The sequence below is a fragment of the Callorhinchus milii genome, unplaced genomic scaffold (genome assembly GCF_018977255.1).
Source record: "Callorhinchus milii isolate IMCB2004 unplaced genomic scaffold, IMCB_Cmil_1.0 Scaffold3, whole genome shotgun sequence".
Taxonomy (NCBI): Eukaryota; Metazoa; Chordata; class Chondrichthyes; order Chimaeriformes; family Callorhinchidae; genus Callorhinchus; species Callorhinchus milii.
This window is the reverse complement of record NW_024704744.1, coordinates 27,218,809-27,242,187: the sequence shown is the minus strand read 5'-3', so window position 1 is coordinate 27,242,187 and position 23,379 is coordinate 27,218,809. Positions and strand designations below refer to the sequence as shown.

Genomic DNA, 23,379 nt, shown 5'->3' with positions numbered 1-23,379 from the left:
TGGGCGAAACGCAGCCGTCAATTGTGCACAGCAGTGTGTCCCATAAACAATCGTGGATTAAGTGACCAACTTATTTTTTTTAAGGAACTATTATCCCCAGAAAATGATCTGCCAATTGACGAACAACCAGGTTCCTACTTATTGCTGGCAAACAGAGGCATGTAGAATAAGGAAACTTGCCCAATGTTTCGTCCTGCCGGGAATCGAACCCAGGTCCTCTCGCTTACGAGGCGAGTGCTCTAACCACTGAGCTACAGGACTCCACCTTGATTGCACCTCTGAAAATAAAACGTTCCCCCAGCCTCCATGTGAACTTAAAGTCCTGCCATAGGATTTGAGCCCACAAACTTTAAAGTCCTGATGTAGGATTTGAATTCACAACCTTCTGACTCAGAGGTAAAATCCTACAAATTAGAACAGGCTAGCTATTATAATAGGTTTATTGGCTTTATATATTATTTTCTGTTCATTTCACCCACAAAATATACAGTCAATTCACATTTCCCCACAAAATATACAGGCAACCCACCTTACAGTATATTCTGTGAAGAGCTTTGAGACATCTCGAAGACGTGATAATAATAGTAATAATAATCCTTGCATTTGATATAGCGCTTTTCACGTGTTCGAGACATATATCAAACGTATCACAGAATATACCGTGAAGGGTATTGACTGTACATTTGTGGGCAAAATGCAGCTGCCAATTGCCACATCAGTGTCCCACAAACAGTCGTGGATTTAAGTGACCAATTTTTTTTCAGGATCTATATCAAACACAAGGATTATTATTATTTACAGTATATTCTGTGAATTGTTTTGAGATGTCTCGAAGACATGATAAGCCACTATATCAAATGCAAGAATTATTATTATTATTCATTTCCCAACATTTTTATATCTCTGTAATAAATGTATTTTTCCCTGCACTTCAAGAAAAATTAGTTTGCATTTATGTGTCAAATGATATTCAAGCATGTATTTATTTGTGATTAGGAGCTGCTTTTCTCTGCTAGACATGTAATTGACTGCAATTGATATGTCTGCAGTGTTTTGTAGTTTCTCCTACTGTTCAGAGCTAGGGCTGTGCAGACATCCTCCTGATGTGTACAGCCATATATAAGTTTGTATTGTATTGCCAGGGCTGGTAGGCTTTTGGTGACTCAAGATGCAGCGTAAGAAGACATATCTAGAGAATGTAAATTCTGAAGGGAGCAGCACAACCCACAAGCTAATATAATGCTGGTTCCAGGGTGGGGTGGATGACCTTGGGATCCACCCCACCCAGCAATAGCCTTGGGAAAGGCCATAGAAGGTAATCAATGAAGAGCAAGGAGGATGAGCTATCAGCAACAATTACACAAGCTAGGGCTCTTCAGTCTTGAGAAGAAAACTCAGAAGAAACAACAACATTTATATGTATATAGTGCCTTTCACATCGGGAGGAAGTCTCAAGGCACTGGGACCTGATAGAGGTGTATAAAATTTTAAATGGGATTGAAAACATGAATGCAGAACAATATTTAGGATGCACCAAAAGCGTAGAACAAGAAGACATAGGGCAATTTAAGGCCAGATACCAGGAAGTTTTTGTTTACCCAGAGCATAGTTAAAGACTAGAACAAGTTGCAAGGATGTTTGAGACCAGGTAAAATAATGAATTCATTTAAAAAGCAGTTTGATGCTGTGATGAGAGCTCAGGAGAGTGAATTTACTGGACGGATGAGATCAGATTGTGCGAAGGACCTACTTTATCCAAATCAATCTTGTGAAATTCTCTGCCTTGCACAGTGGCTAGTAAAGTTGCTGCAGCTTTGTTCATCTTCCTAATGAAGCCTTGACAATTATGCTTATTCCTACTTGCTGTATTTTTCGCTGCACTTCAGGGGAAGATGTTCACCAGAATATTGGAGTGCAATAGAACCAATGCAAAAAAAAGATAAACTGGCATTAACTCTTTTAATGTATGCATCCCGGAATTTCTACCCTATAGTAGTTAACGCTTCTGAATAACTTGCCAGCAGAGATGAAAAATTCAATTCATAGTTTGAACATGTGTCAAGTTCATCATACCAACTTGAGTTCAATCTCTGCACCAGTTACTGCAGGGCATAAAATTGCTAAGCGATCATTCACGTCCGCCGATTCCGATCTTATTTGCATGAGATATTATTCACAGAAAATTGTCCCTCCGAGCACTGACAAGCTATGGTGTTTTCATAGATGCATGAAGATTGCATTTGATATGAATAAATCTGCTGTGTTTCAGCAAAGCCATCATAGCACAGTCAGCATAGATGCATTAAAGCTGGTTGCACAAAATGCTAACCTAACAACCCTGAACCTGAGACCAAATAAAGCAACATAATGGTGATGGTTTGAAAGAGGTGGGAAGGTAGGCTCCTTGTGAATGCATTGAAAATCATTTGCAACTGATACAGTTCTCATGTCACATGCCAACAGAAAAGTAAAGCAGTTTTGACAGAAATGTTGATTTTAATTTTCCTATCCTTTCTCACCTGTTCCTGAATTTCTATATTAATTTATAACGTTTTATTTTTCAATGTTATTTGTACAGTTAGTAAACAAATACCATCAATTGTTTTTTTTTTCACAGGGCATGCTTTTGGAAATCAGAGAGGTTTATGGGCACAAAAGAAAAAGAGACAGATTGCCCTGATAGAGAACCAGTCAAAAATCATCTTCACAAGTAAATAGATTAGTTGGAATCAATCAGGACATTTGGCCACGACCACTAACAACAACTTACATTTGTAAAGCGCCTTTCACATTGGGAAGATGTCCCAAGGAGCTGGTAGTTGGCGTAGTCAAGCCAGGATGTGATGATAACGTGGCTCAGGGTCTTGGCATCCTGTGGTAAGAGGCAGTGGCAGAGGCGGGCAATGTTGCGGAGGTGGGGAAAGGTGGAACAGGTCACGGCATGAATGTGAGGTTTCAAGGATAGCTAAGGGTCGAAAAGGACACCAAGGTTTCATACTGGCTCAGTGAGATGAAGAGTGCAGCCATGAATAGTGATAATTTCAGCACCTGAGGTGAGGAGGCACTGCTAGGCGCCAAGCAGGATGGCCTCTGGGTGGATGCGGCGAGATAGAGTTGGGTGTCATCTGCATACATGTGGAAATTGACCCCATATCTGTGGATGACATCACCGTGCGGGAGCATGTATAGATTAAAGGGGAGGGGATCGAGGACAGAGCCCTGAGGGATCCAAAATGTGAATTAGGTACTCTAGTGGCATGGAGTCCTGTAGCTCAGTGGTTAAAGCAATTCCTCACAAGCAAGAGACCTGAGTTTGATTCCCAGCACGGCGAAATATTGGGCAAGTTTCCTTACTCCAGACACCGCTGTTTACCTTGCAGTAAGTTGGAACCTGGTTGGTTGTTAGTCGATTTTTTTAGAATGACATGATGTAAATTTTAACCTTTCAAATGTTAGAAAAGCTGAGAGTAGAGATTGCGTTTCTAAAAAATGAGCAGATTTCACTCTGAAATATTTTACTCAAATTATTCCTCTTTAGCATTTTAAAATGTCATGACATTGGGGTTGATGGGGGGTTATTCTTTGGTTACTAGGAAATTCAAGGAGCTTGGAGATTGGGAACATTACTTCTCTGCTGATTCAGTAATGGTATAGTGATCCTGCAGTGAAAGTATAATTCCTGCTCAGTGCCTGCCTCCTGAAAGCTAAGTTCAGAAAGGCTCCATGTTAGTATTGTAAGTAGGAATCTCTTTGTTTCTTTATTCAGCAGTGCAACAGGATGTAGTTTGCAACTGAGAAATGTTTCCTTTCCACTTTTGAACCACACACTGAGTTTGGGTAAGAGTTTAATTTTATAGGTTCAGCAAGAGGTTTTATTATTGTTTTAGATTTTGCCCACAAAATACTTAGTCAATCCATTTTACCATATATTCTGTGAAGTGCATTGATGTAATAAGGTGCTGTATCAAATGCAATGCAAAATGAATGTTGAACATTACAACATAGTGTCAGGAGCCTGCAGGTAATCTGTAAGGATGAGATTGAATGTGCCGAAGAGCCTTCTTTATCCAAACCTCTCAACATCTTGCAATGAGACTTTGGTTTAGCAGCTCATCCAAAAGACAGCAAATGCAACGTTTTTACTAATCTGCTATTAGTCCAGCAAACAGTAATAACAATAATAATCCTTGCATTTTATATAGCGCCTTTTCATTTTTTCAAGACAACAACAACTTACTTTTATATAGCACCCTTCACACGGGGTAAAAAAATGCTTTTTTTTAAAGGATTATTACCCTGGAGAAGCAATTTGCCAATTGACTAACAATCGGGTGCCTATTTACTGCTACGTAAGCAAGGCCGTGTAGAGTAAGGAAACTTGCCCGACGTTTTGCTCTGCCTAGGAATCGAACCTAGGTCCTCTCGTTTGCCAGGCGAGTGTCCTAACCACTAAGCTACAGGACTCTACAGTAGTCCTTACAGTTAACAAGAGAGATCACTTTACAGAAAAAGAAAAGAAAACTTAAAATAGAAAATCAAAAATGAATCAGAAACTAAATCTAAAAATCTTCAGATTCAGCAAAACATTGCCATTTTTGGATGAGCTGCTAAACCAAAGGCTCATTGCAAGATCGTGAGAGGTTTGGATGAGGTCCGGCACATTTTTTTTGGAGTCCTGTAGCTCAGTGGCTGGAGCACTCACCTCGCAAGCGAGAGACCTGAATTTGATTCCTGACAGGGCAAAACCTTGGGCAAGTTTCCTTACTCCACACGCCTGAAAATAATCCCTCAAGAAAAAGAAACAATAATAAATTGGTCACTTAAATCCATGACTATTTGTGGGACACTGCTGTGCGTAATTGGCTGCCGCGTTTCGCCCACAAATATACAATCAATTCACTTTACAGTATATTCTGTGAAGCGCTTTGAGATGTTCAGAAGACGTGAAAAGCATTATATCAAATGCAAGGATTATTATTATTATTCAATCTCATCGTTACAGATTACCTGCAGTCTCCAGACACCGTGTTGCAGTTTTCAACATAAATTTTGCATTGCATTTGATACAGCGCCTTATCACATTTCCACAGTCACCACACATCAAAGCTCCCTTTATATCTTCAACTCTAATTCTGATATTTCTTAGGCTTGTCAACAATTTTGAAATGGTACAGTGCACATGATCTGAAATGAACCATAACCTTTTGCTGAGGAGATAACATTGTAATTGTGACGTGCTGTCACAGAGCATGAATGTATTTTACAAAGGTTACATCAACCTGAAATAACTTACTTCCTGACGCAACTAAACATAACATACTGAGAGTTTGAGGTTTAGGAATAAATAAAAGTAATATTTGCATTTGATATAGCGACTTAAATAAATTGATGGTTAATACATTTAATATATTGAAAAGGAAAAATTTGTAAAGCTATAATGATAATATAATATATAATGATAGTAATAATCCTTGCATTTGATGTAACGCCTTATCACGTCTTTGAAGTGCACAGGGATGCTGCCCTGTGTGATGGGCGCTAGGTAAATGCAAGTTGTTGTTGTTGATCAAGCGCTTCACAGAATATACTGCAAAGTGAATTGACTATATACGTTGTGGGCAAAACGCGGCAGCCAATTGCTCACAGCTGTGTCCCACAACCAGCCGTAGATTGAGTGACCAAATTATTTAATTTTTTTTAAGGGATTATTACCCATGGAAAAGATTTTAATTTTATTCCATTCACAAATTCATTGAATCATATGCCAGAGATGACATTCTGGATGCAAACAATTTTTGATATCATTGACCTAGATTAGAAAGGGATTATGGACATGATAAATAATAATAATAATAATAATCCTTTGATATAGCAGCTTATTACATCTTCAAGATGTCTCAAAGTGATTCACAGAATGTATATACATGAAAGAACCAGTGATCATTGGTATTAGGAGTCTTGCAGCTCAGTGGTTAGAGCACTCGCCTCGCAAGTGAGAGACGTGGGTTTGATTCCTGGAAGGGCAATATGTTGGGCAAGTTTCCTTACTCCACTCACTTCTATTTACCTAGCAGTAAGTAGGAACCCGGTTGTTAGTCGATTAGCGGATCGCTTTTCCGGGGGAATAATTCCTTCAAAAAAATAATATTAGTAATTGGTCACTCAATCCATGATTTTTTGTGGGACGCTGCGGTGTGCAATTGGCTGCCACGTTTCGTCCACAAAATAACCAGTCAATTCGCTTTACAGTATATTCCGTGAAACCCTTTGAGACGTCTCAAAGACTTGATAAGACCTATATCAAATGCAAGGATTATTATTATTATGATGATCAGGAGTTGTATCAATTACAAAGATTATTATTATAATTGTGATGGTTGCTGTCATTTGCTGTTTGGGTATATATAAAAGGGCTCATGATTTGAATGCTACTGCCACGACAATGATGCTGATGTTATGATGCCTGTTTACTTTTCTGGTGCTATCTATTCATGGTATGCCTACATAAAATAATTATAGGCATGTTGCAGCATCCATACTTGTAACTGTTGGACTGATACTTATATTTATAACCATTTTATTGTAATACAATAGTGCAGTAGATTAATAATAATTCTTCCATTTGATATAGCACCTTATCACGTCTTTGAGACATATCAAAGCATTACAGAATATACTGTAAAGTGTAATGACTGTATTTTGTGGGTGAAATGCGGCAGCCAATTGCGCACAACAGTGTCCCACAAACAGTTGCGGAATGAGTAACTGATTGAGTTATACAATTATTTTTTTTTTTGCAGGGATTTATTACCCCCGGGGAGCGACCTGGGAGATGTATCATTGTCTACAATAATTATAAGAGTATGTAGAAATCTATGTTGTGAGGGGGAGGGATGGCGACATATGTTACTGAATGAACAAAATTAATCAGTTATGCCTACAAATATATAGTCACTATCCTTTACAATTTAGAATTAAATTTACACATTCAATTTAAATCTTACATTTACAGCAATTTCCTGGACACGAGTTTAAAATGTTTCAAAGTGATGAGTGCTGTATCAAATATTATTATAGTTTTTCACTTCTTAATATAAACTTTTAAAAATTGCTATGGTTAATCTTTGTAAAATAACATGAGCCATTATTAATTATATACTGCCTTGAGCATTGAACCGTACATTATCTGCCTATGTATGTAGATGAAGCATAGAACAATAGAAATTTATGACATAGAAGAAGGCTGTTTGGCTCATAGTGTTTGTGTAAGCTCTTTTAAGAGCAATCTTTTCAGTTCTATTTTTTTCCCTTTCTCCATACCCTTGTAGTTTACTTGCATGTATCATAGAATCATAGAATTTTAATGCCAAAGCAACCATTCCCTGCCCATATCTCAAACCTTTCTATATTTTACTTTCTCAAATGTTTCTCAAACATGCTTTATACAGTACCAAACTGGGCTCATATTTTCCTCACATAAACTATATCATTAACCAAGTAAACAAATGAACAGCAAAACTTAATTTTACAATTTCCTGTCTAACTGAAAAATACTTCAATATAATTTATAAGAGTTATGTATTAAATTTGGCTTAACTAAGATTTAAAGTAAAAGGTAGTATTTAGATGCTTATCTTTCGCTTTCCCAGCTTCAGGATATAGATTCAGCTATCCCTGCAAATCTTTTTCGATAAGTGAAATGGAATTGCACCTAGAATATTGTGTGCAGTTTTGGTCTCCTTATTTAAGAATGGACATACTCGCCTTAGAAGGGGTATGGGGTAGATTCACTAGATTGGTTCCTGGGATGAGGGGGTTGACCTATGAGGATTGGTTGAGTAAACAAGGCCTATATTCTGTAGAATATAGAAGAATTAGAGGTGCTCTTATAGAAACCTGTAAGATTCTTAAGGGTCTTGACAGGGTAGATGCTGTGAGACTGCTTTCCCTGGTTGGAGAGTCTAAAACTAGGGGTCATAGTCTCAAAATTAAGGGTCAGCCTTTTCGAACTGAGTTGAGGAACCATTTTTTCACTCAGAGGTTGGTGAATTTGTGGAATTCTCTACCCCAGAAGGGTGTGGATGCTCAATCCTTGAACATATTCAAGACTGAGGTTGATAGATTTCTAAAGGTTAGAGGGATTAAGGGATATGGAGATAGGGCGGATAAATGGAATTAGGTTAGAAGATCAGTCATGATCTTATTAAATGGCAGGGCAGGCTCGAGGGGCCGAATGGCCTACTCCTGCTCCTACGTCTTATGGTCTTATGGAAATATGTGCCTCACTAAAAGTATACTGGGATAATCTAATTGTTTGAGATCTCATCCAAAATTCCTTTCAATAGATTGCTCAGGCTGAGTCTAAACAAACTAATGTTGTTTTTAAAAATGTATTTATAAACCAATATTTGATTCTTCTTCTGAAGACACTGAGTCTACAGGCGAGGGCTAAGTAATTATCTTTCATGTGACAATGCTAATCACATTTAGGATATAACAGATGAGTCCTATCTTAACTTTACCAAACATACATGCAAGCATACCTAGTTGTACACTTTCTCAGCCTTGAAGGGAGTTTGCTGGACAGTGGTCAGGAACAAAAAGACTTGGTGGATTTTCCCCTCTGAACTAGGACTACTGCCCCTGCTGAAATTGTAATTGCACAAAGAAAATTCTCCATCTAACAAAGTACCCATATATAATGACTACGATTGTAGCCAACATAAAAACTACATAACCTAGGAATTAAACCAATGGCATTAATACAGTGCTGATATTCCACCACTAGTATTTTGTAAACACCATCTAAACACAGAGAAATATTAATTCACTAGGAGCTCAAAGTTGCCCCTGGTCTTAAACCTGTCTCAAAATTTAAATTGTGAATTGTGGACAATTCAGTTCAGTTGTAATTTGGACAAACTCTTTAACAACAATACTTTATAGCATCTTTTGTGTAACAAAATGTTTTCAAGCACTTTACAGAATGGGAGCCTGAGCTAAATGGGATAAAAGAGAGGGGGTTGAAGGTACAGTTAGAGATAGCTTTTTTTAAAAGAACTGCAGAAATAATCTTTCAAATGAACACTACAATGTAAGAATTTTTTACAATTCACACACAATTGTAATTTTAAGACAGAGTTATCTTACACAGACTTAGTGGAATTTCTGATTCAGTGTTCATCTTGAATCCTTGATGAAAACATTCAAATTGTCAAAATATGTATGAAGTGTCAAGGTGCTATGTAAAAATAAGATAAAAGCACAGGAAAATACTGTACTTCACTTCTTGAAGGTCAAACATAACATCAATAGATACAAAGATGATTTGATATGTTCAAAATGCCACCACTTTTTTGCCCTGCCATTTCAGAAACCAAACCTGCTGCTATGTAACATCTGTTGTACAATCCCAAGTTAATGCTCCTGAACATCTATATGGGTACACTTCATGTTAAGAACTATTATTGAGCGTTTATTATTGCATTCTTATTGTACACCACAGCTTCATTGCAGGTATCAGAAATGTCTGAGGTTTTTGCCAATTGTTTAGCTCTCATTTGGTTGTCAGGCTCACAAATTAGCATTATACCCACAGTGTTGAGGAAATATTTTATCTCACCTGTAACAATCTCACATGTTTGCAATTAACCCACAATGTTCTCTATTTATCCACAGTTTTTTTATTCTTTACAATTTTTTGTTTTTCTTTTATACCACTTTTACTTCTTTCTTTTTTAGCATATTCTTGCACATTCACAGAACATTGCTCCCAAATTCTCACTGATATGTCACAAAATGTGCTGTATTAACACAGCAATATTAAAAACAAGGGACATCCTTCCGACTTGAAAGGCTCTATATAAATGTAAGATTGTATTGTACTGTAGCATAATAGTAAGCAAGCCTGCTTTCAAGCAGTCAAACACATATGCGTTCAGATAGGTGGGTTTCAAAAGTAAGACAATTCAGAGAATTACATTTTTAACAATTGCTGAGAATAACTAAAGAATGCATAAAGCTAAGAAAATAAGGTAAACCCTGACCCATTTGTAATTTCACTCCACTTGCCTCTTGAAAGAGAAGAAATGCTTTCTAGATTTAATGTTGCACTGTCAACACTTGCTCCAACTGTGACAAAGTAGCAGATGAAAGAGTACAGTATATAAAAGTAAATAGGAAGAGATAAATCATCAAAGTTGTTTTGCCTGGAGCTAAGAGCATGCGTAAGTAGATAACCAGTTAACTCATGTCAATGCCAATACATGACAGCGAACGCCTTGTACTGTGATTTTAAGTGAATTCCCAGTGGATCTGCATTGCTGTATAAAAGGGGAAGGAAGGCTGCTGTCTCACTTCAAACCTTGCAGCTCAGGTTATTTAGTGAGAGGTGCAGCCCAGTATGTGACATCTGTCCCTACAGCTCAATCACGTCTGAAAGGAATTGAATTAGCCTGTTCCCTCTATTTATTTTGACTGACAATACAAACAAAGGGTGTTTTGCTGCTTTCAGACCACTTGTGAAGAGAATGGGTTCAGAAATACAAGATGATTTTTTGTCCAAACTCAGTCCTGCTGTGGACACTGCAACAGGTGCATTTATTTTACTTATAGGTAAGCAAAAGCTTTTTGTTTTGTTTTTAACAGAATCGCCCACCAGTGATGACTGAATATCTTTTTATTATTATTTATTATTAATAGTAATAAATATTAAATAAGCAATGTTTTAGGAAAAATGTTTTTCAAAGTTAAATGGTATTTAAGATGATGTAAGATGGGGATGTATAAAGATTTATTGTGTATTATTCAAAATCAAAGGCTACAGTAAATTAATGCATCCAGATATGAAAGGCACTATATAAATAGCATTTCTTGTTGTTGATGTAGATAAGTTACTGGTGTAATTCACAAATGCCCTTGTGACTTTAATGTACAATAATTGCTCATTTTGTCTCATGCTGTACTGGCTGAGATGAATGTGTCTGGCTAGTTCATAGGATTCATTTTGCTGACAGTGGAGATTTTAGCAATAGTTAATAGCCTTAGGAGTGTCGATGTGGTGCTGAGGTTAAGCAAGGAGTGGAGCTGATTCCAATGTACATTAACAACAGTGGTGGAAATCGCAACCAATGGTGGTGATCATCACAGTGTAGGTGAATGCAGTCAGCCAGTTGCTGACTAAAGACTGACTGGGAGTGATCCTTCCCAAGACTTAATAATACTAATAACCTGATATAGCACCTTATCATATCTTCAAGCATCTCAAAGTCCTTCACAGAATATACTGTAAAGTGAATCGACTGTATATTTTGTGGGCAAAATGCGGCAGCCAATTGCGCACAGCAGTGTTCCACAAACAGTCGTGGATTGTGTGACCAATTCTTTTTGAAGGAATTGTTGCCCCTGGAAAATGATCCGCCAAATCGACTAACAACCGGGTTCCTACTTACTGCTAAGTAAACAGAGATGTGTAGAATAAGGAAACTGGACCAACGTTTCGTCCTACCGGGAATCGAGCCCAGGTCTCTCGCTTGCGAGGCGAGTGCTCTAACCACTGAGCCACGGACTCCACAGGGCTTAAGTTCAATGTCCACTGCTTCAAACCAAAAGTCGACAATGCACTTGCCCATGTATCGCAGTATTTAGTTCTGATTCCTGAGACACTGGTTTAATTTCATAAAATTTTGAGATAAGCTACTATTCCAGGACCCGACATTCAAATACTGGGCTCTACCTTATGTCTGACTTTTGTGCAAAGTTGGATAAGTGGGCAGGAGAAAGAGAAAGAGCAAGAGTGTTATTCACACAAACCCTCATTTTTGAAAAGCAAGATAATTATTGGAAAATAATTGGCAAACTTTCCTGTGAAGTATTCAGACTGTAACCAATTATTGTATCTCAAAACTTGCCTAACAGTGAGCAGTATAATTTTGACAGGTGATGTGCAGTATCAAGATATTTGTGTTGCATGGTTTATCTTAAGCACGGCTGTTTTTGTGGTGGGATGCTGAAATGACAGGGTATAACATCGCTTTTTTCCATCTCAACTGTTGGCATTAGTATACTGATACATATCTGGCAGAACTCAGAAGGTGAGTGCTCCTGGGTATCATGAATTGCTGCGAGTCTTGTCCTTGAGTTGCCAGAGACTATTTGTCAGTGTAATACCAGGCACATTTCTGGAAAAAAAATGCAAAAGAATGCAGGGAGATATAAACAGGCTAGCAGAATGGGCAGACAGATAGTAAATGAAGTTTAATTTAGGGAAGTGCAAACCAATTGCAGAAAAAGTAATGGCAGGAAAAACAAAGCAACTGTATTTTGTCTGGATGGGAGGAACGTAAGAGGAGTAGAGGAGCAAAGAGATCTGGGATTCAGATCCACAAATGTCTAAAAGTAGCCACGCAGGTAGATATGGCTATACAACAGGCCAATGGTGCCTTAATAATAATAATAATAATAACAGCAATAATAATCCTTGCATTTGATATAGCACCTTATGACATCTTTGAGACATATAGAATATACTGTAAAGTGAATTGACTGTATATTTTGTGGGCAAAATGTGGCAGCCAATTGCACACAACAGTGTCCCACAAACAATCGTGGGTTGAGTGACCAATTAGTTTTATTTATTGGGCTTTATATCCAGAGGGATAGTGTATAAAAGTGAGGGGATTATGTAGAATTTATATAAAACTTTGGTTAGATCACATGAGGAGTACAACACTATAAGAAGGATATAGCAAGAAGAAGGATTAACCACTCTGAGTCGCTACCCTGCGTGGATGGTGCTACATAAGTGCAAGTTGTTGTTGTTATAGCAGTGATGGAAAGAGTAGGTTTACAAGGATGATACCAGGCTTGGCAGGTACCTGCTATCAGGATAGACTGGATAGGTTATGTCTTCTTTTGCTAGAGAAGAGATTCAAGAGGAGATCTAATAGAAATGTTTAAAATTAGAAAAGTTTTCAATAAGGTTAGCATAAGTATGCTGTTTCCACTTTTAGGGGAATCTATAACCAGGGGACACAAGTGTAAGATAACAACTAGCGGATCTACAAGAGAATTTCGGAGGAACTACATCACTCAGTAACTGCATCATCTTTGAGACGTCCTCCCAATGTGAAAGATCCCATGTCAAATGTAAGGATTATTATTATTTTCTTTCTCTTTCTTCACAGCTATCCTGTCCATATTTGGAAATTCGGTGGTTCTTCTTGTAGCAGCAAAGAAATCGTCACAGTTGAAGCCTCCAGAGCTGTTAACAGTGAATTTAGCGATAACTGACTTTTGCTCAGCAGTTACCATGTATCCACTGGCAGTGGGCTCAGCTTGGAAACATACCTGGCTCGGAGGAGATTCATCTTGTAAATACTATGGTTTCATGGACTTCTTCTTTGGAATTGCAAGTATTGGAACGCTAACTGTGATGGCCATTGTAAGGTTTTTGGTAACATCAACTACACAAAATTATGGTAAGATATTTAGAAAACATTTTCAGGGTAATTTCATTTTATGGAGTGAAAAATTAATTTTTTCCACGTGCTAATTATTATTGGTTAGAATTATCATACACTACATATTCAATTCTATGTTACAAAAATGCTGAGACTACTCAATAGCTATGATAATTTGATTAGAGAAACTGATTCAAATGTTTTTCAGAATTGCAAAATAATTTATTGTTTATTTATTGGAGTCCTGTAGCTCAGTGGTTAGAGCACTCGCTTTGCAAGCGAGAGACCTGAGTTCAATTCCAGGCAGGGAGAAACCTTGGGCAAGTTTCCTTACTCCACACAGAGCCTAATAATAATCCCTCCAAAAAACCAAAAACAATAATAAATTGGTCATTTTCAATCTACGACTGTTTGTGGGACATTGCTGTGCACAATTGGCTGCCGCGTTCGCCCACAAATATACAGTCAATTCACTTTACAGTGTCTTCTGTGAAGTGCTTTGGGACGTCCTCCCGACGTGAAAAGCGCTATATCAAATGCAAGGATTATTATTATTATGATTGTTTCGTCCACAAAACATACAGTCAATTCACTTTACAGTATATTCCATGAAGTGCTTTAGACGTCTTGAAGATTTGATAAGGCGCTATATCAAATGCAAGGATTATTATTATTATTGTCACTTGCTATTTGGCTCCAAAACATCTTGAATAGTGGAAAAATAGGTTTCTTTTGCTGTCATGTAAAGTGGAAAGAGACTTCCAGCGCAACAGGAGGTGATAAATGCATGCACAAGGGTTTCGGCTGCATTTGGGAGCCAAAACCCTTGTGCATGCGTTTGTCACCTCCCGCTTGGATTACTCCAATGCACTTCTTGCTGATCTCCCCAGCTCCACCATTCACAAGATCCATCTTATCAGAACTCTGCTGCCCACACACTGACCTGAACCAAACTCCGTACCTACATCTCACCAGGTCTGGCCAGGCTCCACTGGCTCCCCATCACCGAATAGATTGACTTCAAGATCCTCACTCTCGTGTTCAAATCCATTCACTGTCTAGCACCTCCCTACCTCTCCGACCTCCTCAATCCCCAATCCACCACCCAGAGCCTCTGCTCACAAGACAAGACAAGACAAGATTCCATTTATAGAGCGCCTTTCACGTCAGGAGGACGTCCCAAGGCGCTGCACAGTTGGGTCATGACCCGAGCAGGGGGGAAATGGTCAGGGTGAGGGGAGGGAAGGGAGGGAGAGAGGAGGGGGGAAATGGTCAGGGTGAGGGGAGGGAAGGGAGGTAGCGAGGAGGAGGAAGAGAGTCGAGAGGGGAGCTGAAGGCACGGTCAAAGAGAAAGGTTTTGAGACCGGCCTTGAAGGAGGAAAGGGAGGAAGCAAGGCGAAGGCACTGGGGGATGGAGTTCCAGAGCCTCGGGGCTGAGAGGCTGAAGGCCCGACCACCGATAGTAGGCCGGTTGGGCCGGGGGACGTGGAGCAGACCGAAGCCAGAGGAACGGAGGGTACGGGCAGGTAGGTAGGGGGATAGTAGGTTGGAGAGGTAGGAGGGAGCAAGGCCGTGAATGGCCTTGTAGGTGAGGATGAGGATCTTGAAATCAATCCTCTGGGGGATGGGGAGCCAGTGGAGGCGAGCGAGGGTGGGAGTGATGTGGTCCCGAAGCCTGGTGCGGGACAGTACACGAGCTGCAGAGTTCTGAATGACCTGCAGCTTGTGGAGGGAGGTGCCGGGAAGGCCGACGAGGAGAGAGTTCCCATAGTCCAGCCTTGAGGTGACAAAGGCGTGGACCAGGGTTTCAGCGGCGTGAGGGGTGAGGTAGTGCCGTAGTCTGGCGATATTCCGGAGGTGATGGAAGGCGGTGCCAGTTGTGGTGCGGATGTGAGGGAGGAAGGACAGCTCAGGGTCGAACAAAACGCCGAGGTTCCTGACTGGCTTTGAGAGGTGGAGAGTGCAGCCTTGGATGCTGATGGTGTCAGCGCCTGAGGTGCGGAGGCGCTGACGTGAGCCAATCAGGAGGGCCTCGGTTTTTCGCACGTTGAGCTGAAGAAAGTTGTCTCTCGTCCAGTGCTCAACAGGCACTGGCCTCCTATTCATCCCTCGCACCCTCCACCCCACCATCGGAGGTCGTGCTTTCAGCCATTATGCCCTGAAACTCTGGAACACTCTCCCTCAATCCTTCCTCCTTGCCCTCTCTCTCCCCGCAATCAAGTCCCACCTGAACATTTTCCTCTTCGACTGTGCTTACGGCCACCTCCCCACTCCCCCCAATTTGGAGTCAGGATCCACCACTGTTAAGCGCTCTAAGACACTATCCTGCGTGGAGTGCGCTCTATAAGTGCAAGTTGCTGTTGTTGTTACAACATTAAAGATGTTGTAAATGTCCTCATTCTATTTCCGAAGGTAGAAATCATTAGTAAATAGTAAACTGGTATCTGAGATTTTAGATTCAGAAATGTTACAGTGATGTCCATATTCTCAGTACCACATCAAGCCAGTTTGCTAATAGGCTTAGCAATAATGATACATATTTATTTTTTGGTTTGGTGAGAATAACACTCTGATGTTTGCTACTTCCTGCACAAATGAGTCTCACAAGGTCAGTGGTATAGAGGATAAGTAGTAACCAATTCCCAAGCGAACTGCTGGGATATTGACAAAATGGCAACTCTCAAAGTGCAAAAGGCAATATTGATGACTGTTTCTTTTTCAAAGTTTGCCGCTTTGAGATTCTCCAATTTGTGAATTTTGTGTGAATCTCACAATTTGATATTTAGAAACTTCAACTAGCAACTGTTTGAGAATATCTCATTTAAGGCCTGAATATTGACATATGGCTTCATGAGGCCTGAAACAGATAGTTTTAGCGTACACAACTATTTTTATTTTGTCTTAAAATTTAAGATCATCCTGAATTGTAGAATTTTTAACAATTCTGTCTTCATTTGGAAGTTGTTTTTCCACACTTAATAATAATCTTTGCATTTGATATAGTGCTTTATTACGACTCACAACGAAACCCGGCAGCCAATTGCACACAGCAGTGTCCCACAAACAGCCGTGGATTGTGTGACCAAATTTCTTAAAAAGAGTTGATTTCCATATTCACACTGAAATTAAGAATTGCCTGCATTTCTGAGCATTTTAATTTTTTTTCAATAAAATAGTCTTGAAGGCACCATGTGGAATTTCAGAACAACTAGCTTTCAATCATATTTCAAACTCACCTTTCTTTATAATTATCTATTGATCAATTTATATATTTGCTTTTTTCTATAACAATGTTAATTGCTATTGTTTTGTCTGATATTTTTTCCCTTCTTTTAAGGAAGAAGAATAAACAGAAATATAATTTCTGCAGCAATTGCTTTGGTCTGGCTCTATGCTTTGATTTGGGCAGTCTTACCTCTAGTAGGGCTGGGGCTATACGGTCCGGAACCTTTTGGCATTTCATGCACTTTAGCTTGGAGTGAATTATATTCTTCAGCAAACTCAATGTCATTCATAGTAGCTTCATTTATTCTGTGCACCCTCCTCCCAACTGTGATTATTGCAACATGCTACACAGGAATAGCTTGGAAGCTTCACAAGGCATATCACGAAATACATAATAATCAGCAAGTTATAATTTCAGTAAAAATTGACAGGAAGATAACACAGGTACGTTGCGTTTCATTCAAAAAATATTCTAAGAGAATGTGTGCTGTGTTGTTTTCTGTGTCTACAGGCAATGAAATGTAGTTTTTTTTCCTGAGAGGAGTAAGGTTGTTTGATTGTTAAACTCAGTATGAGGGAAAAGTCTGTTTATGATTGCGTTTCACTCTGTTTCAACAGCAACAACAACAACAAAATTGCATTTGTAAAGCATCTTTCATGACAGGAGGACATCCCAAGGCATTGAACAGCTAGGGATCAGGACCAGAGTGGTGTGGGGGGGGATGGGCAGGGTTGGGATGAGGGAGGGCAGAGAAGTAGGAGGGTGGCTGAAGGCACGGTCAAAAGGAGGGTCTTGAGTTGTGCCTTGAAGGCAAGAGAGGGAGCAAGGCAAAAGGGTTGTGGAATAGAGTTCCATAGGGTGGGGCAGAGAGACTGAAAGCCTGGCCGCTGATGGTATGGTGGGTCGGGTGGGAGATATGGAGCAGACCGGAGCCTCTTGAACCGAGGATAGGTGATTAGCAGGTCAGAGAGGTAGGAGGGGACAAGACCGTGGAGGGCCTTGAAAGCGAGGATAAGGATTTTGAATTCTATCCTCTGAGGGATGGGGAGCCAATGGAGCCGGGCGATGGGGTGACGGAGCCTGGTGCGGCAGAGGACATGAGCTGCAGAGTTCTGGATGATCTGCAGCTTGTGGAGGGAAAAGATGGGGAGGCCGACAAGGAGGGAGTTTCCATAGTCGAGCCTTGAGTTGACGAATGTGTGTATGAGGATTTCGGCGGCCTGAGGGGTGAGGCAGTGGTGGAGTCGGGCAATGTTGCGGAGGTGGGGAAAGGCAGAGAGGGTCATGGCATGGATATGGGGGAGAAAGGACAGTTGAGGGTCGAACAAGACGCCCTGACTGGCTTGGTGAGGTGGAGTGTGCATCCATGGATGCTGATGCTGCCAGTGCCTGAGGTGTGGAGGCGATGGTGCGAGCCAATCAAGAGGGCCTCAATCTTGTTGACATTTAGCTGTAAAAAGTTGGCTCTCATCCAGGTCTTGACATCTGACAGACATTCTGTCAGGACATCAGTTGTCCTGGAATCGAGGGTGGAGCCAGAGACATAGAGTTGGATGTCATCTGCATACATGTGGAAGATGGCCCTATGTCTGCGGATAATGTCACCAAGAGGGAGCATATAGAGGTTGAAGAGGAGGGGACCGAGGACAGAGCTCTGAGGAACACCACACAGACTGTGCGGGGGCTGGAAGAGAAACTGTTGGCAGAGACAAGTTGGAGACAGTGTGAGAGATAAGACTTGAACCATTCAAGGACCGAGCCTTTAAGGTTGAGGTGAGAGGAGAGGAGGTGGAGGAGGATGGAGTGTGTATCACAGCCTTCTGCACAGCCTCCTCAATTATGTATCACAGCTGAATTTCAATAACTTTTGAGGCTGAAACAGAGTTGAGGAAAGCATGACCTCCCTAGCCTCTTTGGTCAGGCCGCTAATGCTTAAAGGATATTAACCTTTGGCATCACATTGGGGGATGGGGTAATGGAGAACAAAATGGACCTGATTAAGGGAACTGGCAAGATTCCAGCATGCAGGTAAAAAAAAGACTATGGGGAAGGTAAAGGCACATTCTAATAAAACACTGCTACTCTGTGCGAAAAGTCAAGATAACCTTTAATCAATCGCTTTCAGATAGCAGCACAGATGTCTCTGAGTGTTACCGCTGCTAGTGAGATAATGAGACATCTACCTTTGATACTACTGTGATTGCTGTTAATACCTCTCAAAGCTAGGAATAAGTTATATTTCCATTTCCTTTATTTTTGAAAATCAGATATCGCATCATATCACTAGGAAAATTATTCTGTCTCATGCTAATGCACCAAAGGGGGAAAAAAAACTGATGGGGGATAACAAATTAGATGTATTAAAGTGCAAGAGTAAAATGGAATTTGGAGAGTAAAGTTTCAGAGGCAGTGCATATCTACTCCAAAAATCAAACTAGCTTATATTGGGGGAGTGGAGAATAAAAATATAGCAGCAGTGAATAAAGCAATAATTGGACCACATTAGTGGGTTTGATAGAAGTTAATTCTGTGATTTTGAGTTATTTCACCCTTGCTCAGTCGGTAGTACTCTTATCCATGAGTTAGAAATTAGTGGGTTCAAGTCCCACATCTAAGTTAACACTCCATTGCAGTGTTGGGGGTGTGTTGCATTGTCTGAGGTGCTGTTCTTTGAATGAAACATTAAACCAAGGCTCCATCTGTCTGTTCAGGTGGACTTTAAGGATCCTATGGCACTACTCGAAAAGAGAAGGGAGTTTCTCCTGGTGTCCTAGCCAATAATCCCCAAAATAAAATTGATAATATGTTTCATGGTTGCTTGTGGGACATTGCTGTGCACAATTAGGCACAGCAATGTCCCAATTCCATTTTACTCTTGCACCGTAATACATCTAATTTGTTATCCCCCATCAGTTTTTTTTCCCCCTTTGGTGCATTAGCATGAGACAGAATAATTTTCCTAGTGATATGATGCGATATCTGATTTTCAAAAATAAAGGAAATGGAAATATAACTTATTCCTAGCTTTGAGAGGTATTAACAGCAATCACAGTAGTATCAAAGGTAGATGTCTCATTATCTCACTAGCAGCGGTAACACTCAGAGACATCTGTGCTGCTATCTGAAAGCGATTGATTAAAGGTTATCTTGACTTTTCGCACAGAGTAGCAGTGTTTTATTAGAATGTGCCTTTACCTTCCCCATAGTCTTTTTTTCACCTGCATGCTGGAATCTTGCCAGTTCCCTTAATCAGGTCCATTTTGTTCTCCATTACCCCATCCCCCAATGTGATGCCAAAGGTTAATATCCTTTAAGCATTAGCGGCCTGACCAAAGAGGCTAGGGAGGTCATGCTTTCCTCAACTCTGTTTCAGCCTCAAAAGTTATTGAAATTCAGCTGTGATACATAATTGAGGAGGCTGTGCAGAAGGCTGTGATACACACTCCATCCTCCTCCACCTCCTCTCCTCTCACCTCAACCTTAAAGGCTTGGTCCTTGAATGGTTCAAGTCTTATCTCTCACACTGTCTCCAACTTGTCTCTGCCAACAGTTTCTCTTCCAGCCCCCGCAGTCTGTGTGGTGTTCCTCAGAGCTCTGTCCTCGGTCCCCTCCTCTTCAACCTCTATATGCTCCCTCTTGGTGACATTATCCGCAGACATAGGACCATCTTCCACATGTATGCAGATGACATCCAACTCCCAGTTCCCTTAATACTTATGCCAGGTAAACCCTGACACATAAATAGTTCAAGGTGATGTTCCAAGGCACCTCGGTTTGATGGTGGTTGAAATCCCTTCGGGAGAAAATATAATTTTTTATGAGGTATCTTGAAGTAAGAGTGGCTTCTTTCTGCCCTTTGGCTATTTTAGTTTGGTCACAAATAGTGCCCTCACCATACTCATTGTAAGGGTGGTTTACAATCAGGAATTTTGATCCACAACTATGTCTACACTCGACTAAAGAAGTGCAACATTATAGTGCATGGTTGGGAAGAGGAAAAGGAAATATTTGACATAACACAGACTGAATCCAGGAACATAATGTAAACCAATGTAAACAATAAATCATTTTTTATTGCATGTAACTTACAGTTGTTGATTGTATTTTTCAAGGCTATTTAACACTGTATTAACTTATGTTAGCTGTTTCTCTTCACACAGGCGACTTTAAACACATTAAACATTGGTTATCTCTGAAATCAAAATCACTTTATACTGAAAGAATAACCCATCAGGGCACTATTTGGAAAGAGAGGGAGTTTCTCCCAGTCTCTGACAATAACAACTTGCATTTATATAGTACCGTCCATGCCAGGTTCCATCTTGGAGGGCTTTACAATGGTGGAGTTTGATGCTGAACCAGGGAGAGGGGTGTCGGTGACCATAGGAATGGTTGAAGAGGAAGGTCTTCAGGTGTGGTCTGAAGATGGGGGCAAGGCGGAAGGAGTAAGGAAAGAGTTCCATAGCTTTGGGGCATATGGCTGAAGCCACAGCCGCTGATGATAGAGCGGAGGGCATGAGTGATGTGCAGGAGGCTGCAGTCTGCTGAGCGAAGGGAGTGGGAAGTGGAGTGGGGTGTAAGCAGGTCAGATAGGGAGTTGCCAGGGCATGAAGCGATTTGTACACGAGTGTGAAGATCTTGAAATTGATCTGTTCTGTGATAGGGAGCCAGTGGAGCCTGGCAAGAACTGGGGTGATGGGGTACAGAGTTTGTTGTGCTTAAGGATACCATTGTTCTCCCAGCCACCCAATTAAAATGTTTAACTCCATGGCTGTTTGTGGGACATTGTTGTGTGCAAATTGGCTGCTGTTTTTGCCTACAAAATACAGTCATTCTACTTTATAATATATCCTGCAAAGTGCTTTGGGGTGTCTTGACAATGTGATAAGGCACTACATCAAAACGAAAGGATCATTATTAATAAACCCTTTTGTAAAATGCAGTTTGGCACAGAAATGTTAGGATCAAAGAAGTGGGAGCACAGTTTAAAATAGTAATTGAATGCTGCAACTAAATGCAAGACATATTCAAGCACCCTCCTGATGTGAAAGGTACTATATGTGTCAATTGTATTGTTTACACTATAAGACAGTCTTCATTACATGTTGAAGCATTAATTCAGTCAATGTTTTGCTGTAAATAATATAAATCTTACAAAATTCTGTTTTCCAGATGGCTGTACTGGTTAGTCTTGGATTTATTGGGTGCTGGGCGCCATATGCTACAGTCAGTTTCTGGTCAATATTTAATTCCAACACCCAAATACCTCCTGTGGTAAGTTTGCTTCTTTGCTTGTTTGCAAAATCATCAACTGTGTATAATCCAATAATTTACTATACGTTCAGCACAACCTTTCAAAGGGAAGCAAAGAAATGTCTGTGGTGCTGTGACAAGAAGGTTCATTCATCAACTATCCAAGATCTCCCATTGCGACCTCAGGCTGCCACCTGGCCTGCTTGGGACAATGTGCAATCGTTGAGCATCTTCAATGCTAATCAATCACCGATCAGACAGCACAAAAACCAGGATAAAACGACAATCCACTTACCATCAAATATTTCAGAATGTGATTCTTTTCATTGACTTAGTGCAGTGGTAGCACTGTCACCTTTGAGACAGAAGGTTGTGGGGTTCAAGCCCCAGTCAAGACTTGGAATCACATAGCCTAGACTTACACTCCAATGCAGTGCTGGGGTGTGTTGCATTGTTGGAGCTGCTGTCCTTTGATTGAGACATTAAACCAAGGTCCTGTCTGCCTGTTCAGGTGGAATTAAAAACCCCATGTCTAAATAAGAAGGAAGTTTCTCCCGGTGTCGTTACCAACAAATTCCCGAAATAAAATCAGTTACTCATTCAACGGCTGTCTGTAGGTAATTGCTGTGCGCATATTGGCTGCCGCATTCCACCCACAAAATACAGTTAATCCATTTTACAGTATGTCCTGTGGAGCAGTTTGAGGCATCTCAATGACACCACTTTCAGTGATAAGATATTATATCAAATGCAAGAATTCTTCTTCTCAACAATGTAAAATGAAATGAATGGCATAATCGTCACTGTAAATATAAGTGGAATGATTTATTGAATCGGTATAAAGGCAGAAGCTTTTTATGAAGATTTCCAAATGGAATAAAAGACAACGTGGGATCTGAAAGTGGTGTCTTATTTTACGAGTTATGTGAACCATGTGTGTCATGCATTATGTGTAATCACATCTACAGAAGGAATTACTTGTGTCACATTAAAAATATACACTTAAAGAACTTGCATTTTTATGCCACTCAAACATCAAAACTTCTCAAAGCATTTTATAATAATTATTCTGTAGTGACAAAACTTGGTCTTAAAAAAGTGTGATGGTTATTGTTGTAGTATGCCGTTTCCTCCTGTGAATAAGTTCAACCAGAAAGATTGATTCATTATATTTTTAATCTTTGCACTATAATTTGTATCTTGTGAAGTGCAACAAAAGTATATGTTAAATGTAATTTAATATCCCGTAAGTGATTGTAACAGTCAATTTATGTTTGTTAAATAAATTGCATAAATACATCCTGCTCTTAATCTCTGCACCATATTTGCTGTTGGAGAAGTTCAAGAATTACATCCGCAGAATGACAAGATAAGTGTGGAATAAGAAAGGTCATCTGGCCTCTAGCTCCTCTTTCTAGACATCACAAACTCTAACCGATC

The 23,379-nt window shown here is 40.1% G+C and overlaps 1 protein-coding gene and 1 non-coding gene across 2 annotated transcripts; one reads left to right on the top strand and one right to left on the bottom strand.

Moving 5' to 3' along the window:
* Positions 1-188: 188 nt before the first annotated feature.
* On the bottom strand, positions 189-261 carry trnat-cgu. Its single transcript has one exon. It is a non-coding gene; the product is annotated as a tRNA-Thr (tRNA).
* A 9,750-nt stretch (positions 262-10,011) lies between these two features.
* Positions 10,012-22,269, top strand: opn8b (opsin 8, group member b). The gene is made up of 5 exons (XM_007903321.2): positions 10,012-10,034; positions 10,514-10,614; positions 13,185-13,478; positions 16,798-17,129; positions 21,859-22,269. The coding sequence occupies exons 1-5, from the start codon at positions 10,012-10,014 to the stop codon at positions 22,267-22,269; spliced, it is 1,161 nt and encodes a 386-aa protein (XP_007901512.2).
* Positions 22,270-23,379: the final 1,110 nt, after the last annotated feature.

Bases quoted from the DNA above. Each gene is read 5' to 3' on its own strand.
- opn8b (XM_007903321.2), top strand. From the start codon at position 10,012: ATGCATAAAGCTAAGAAAATAAG. The intron at 10,035-10,513 runs GTAAACCCTGAC...TGCTGCTTTCAG, and splicing joins CATAAAGCTAAGAAAATAAG to ACCACTTGTGAAGAGAATGG. The intron at 13,479-16,797 runs GTAAGATATTTA...CCTTCTTTTAAG, and splicing joins ATCAACTACACAAAATTATG to GAAGAAGAATAAACAGAAAT.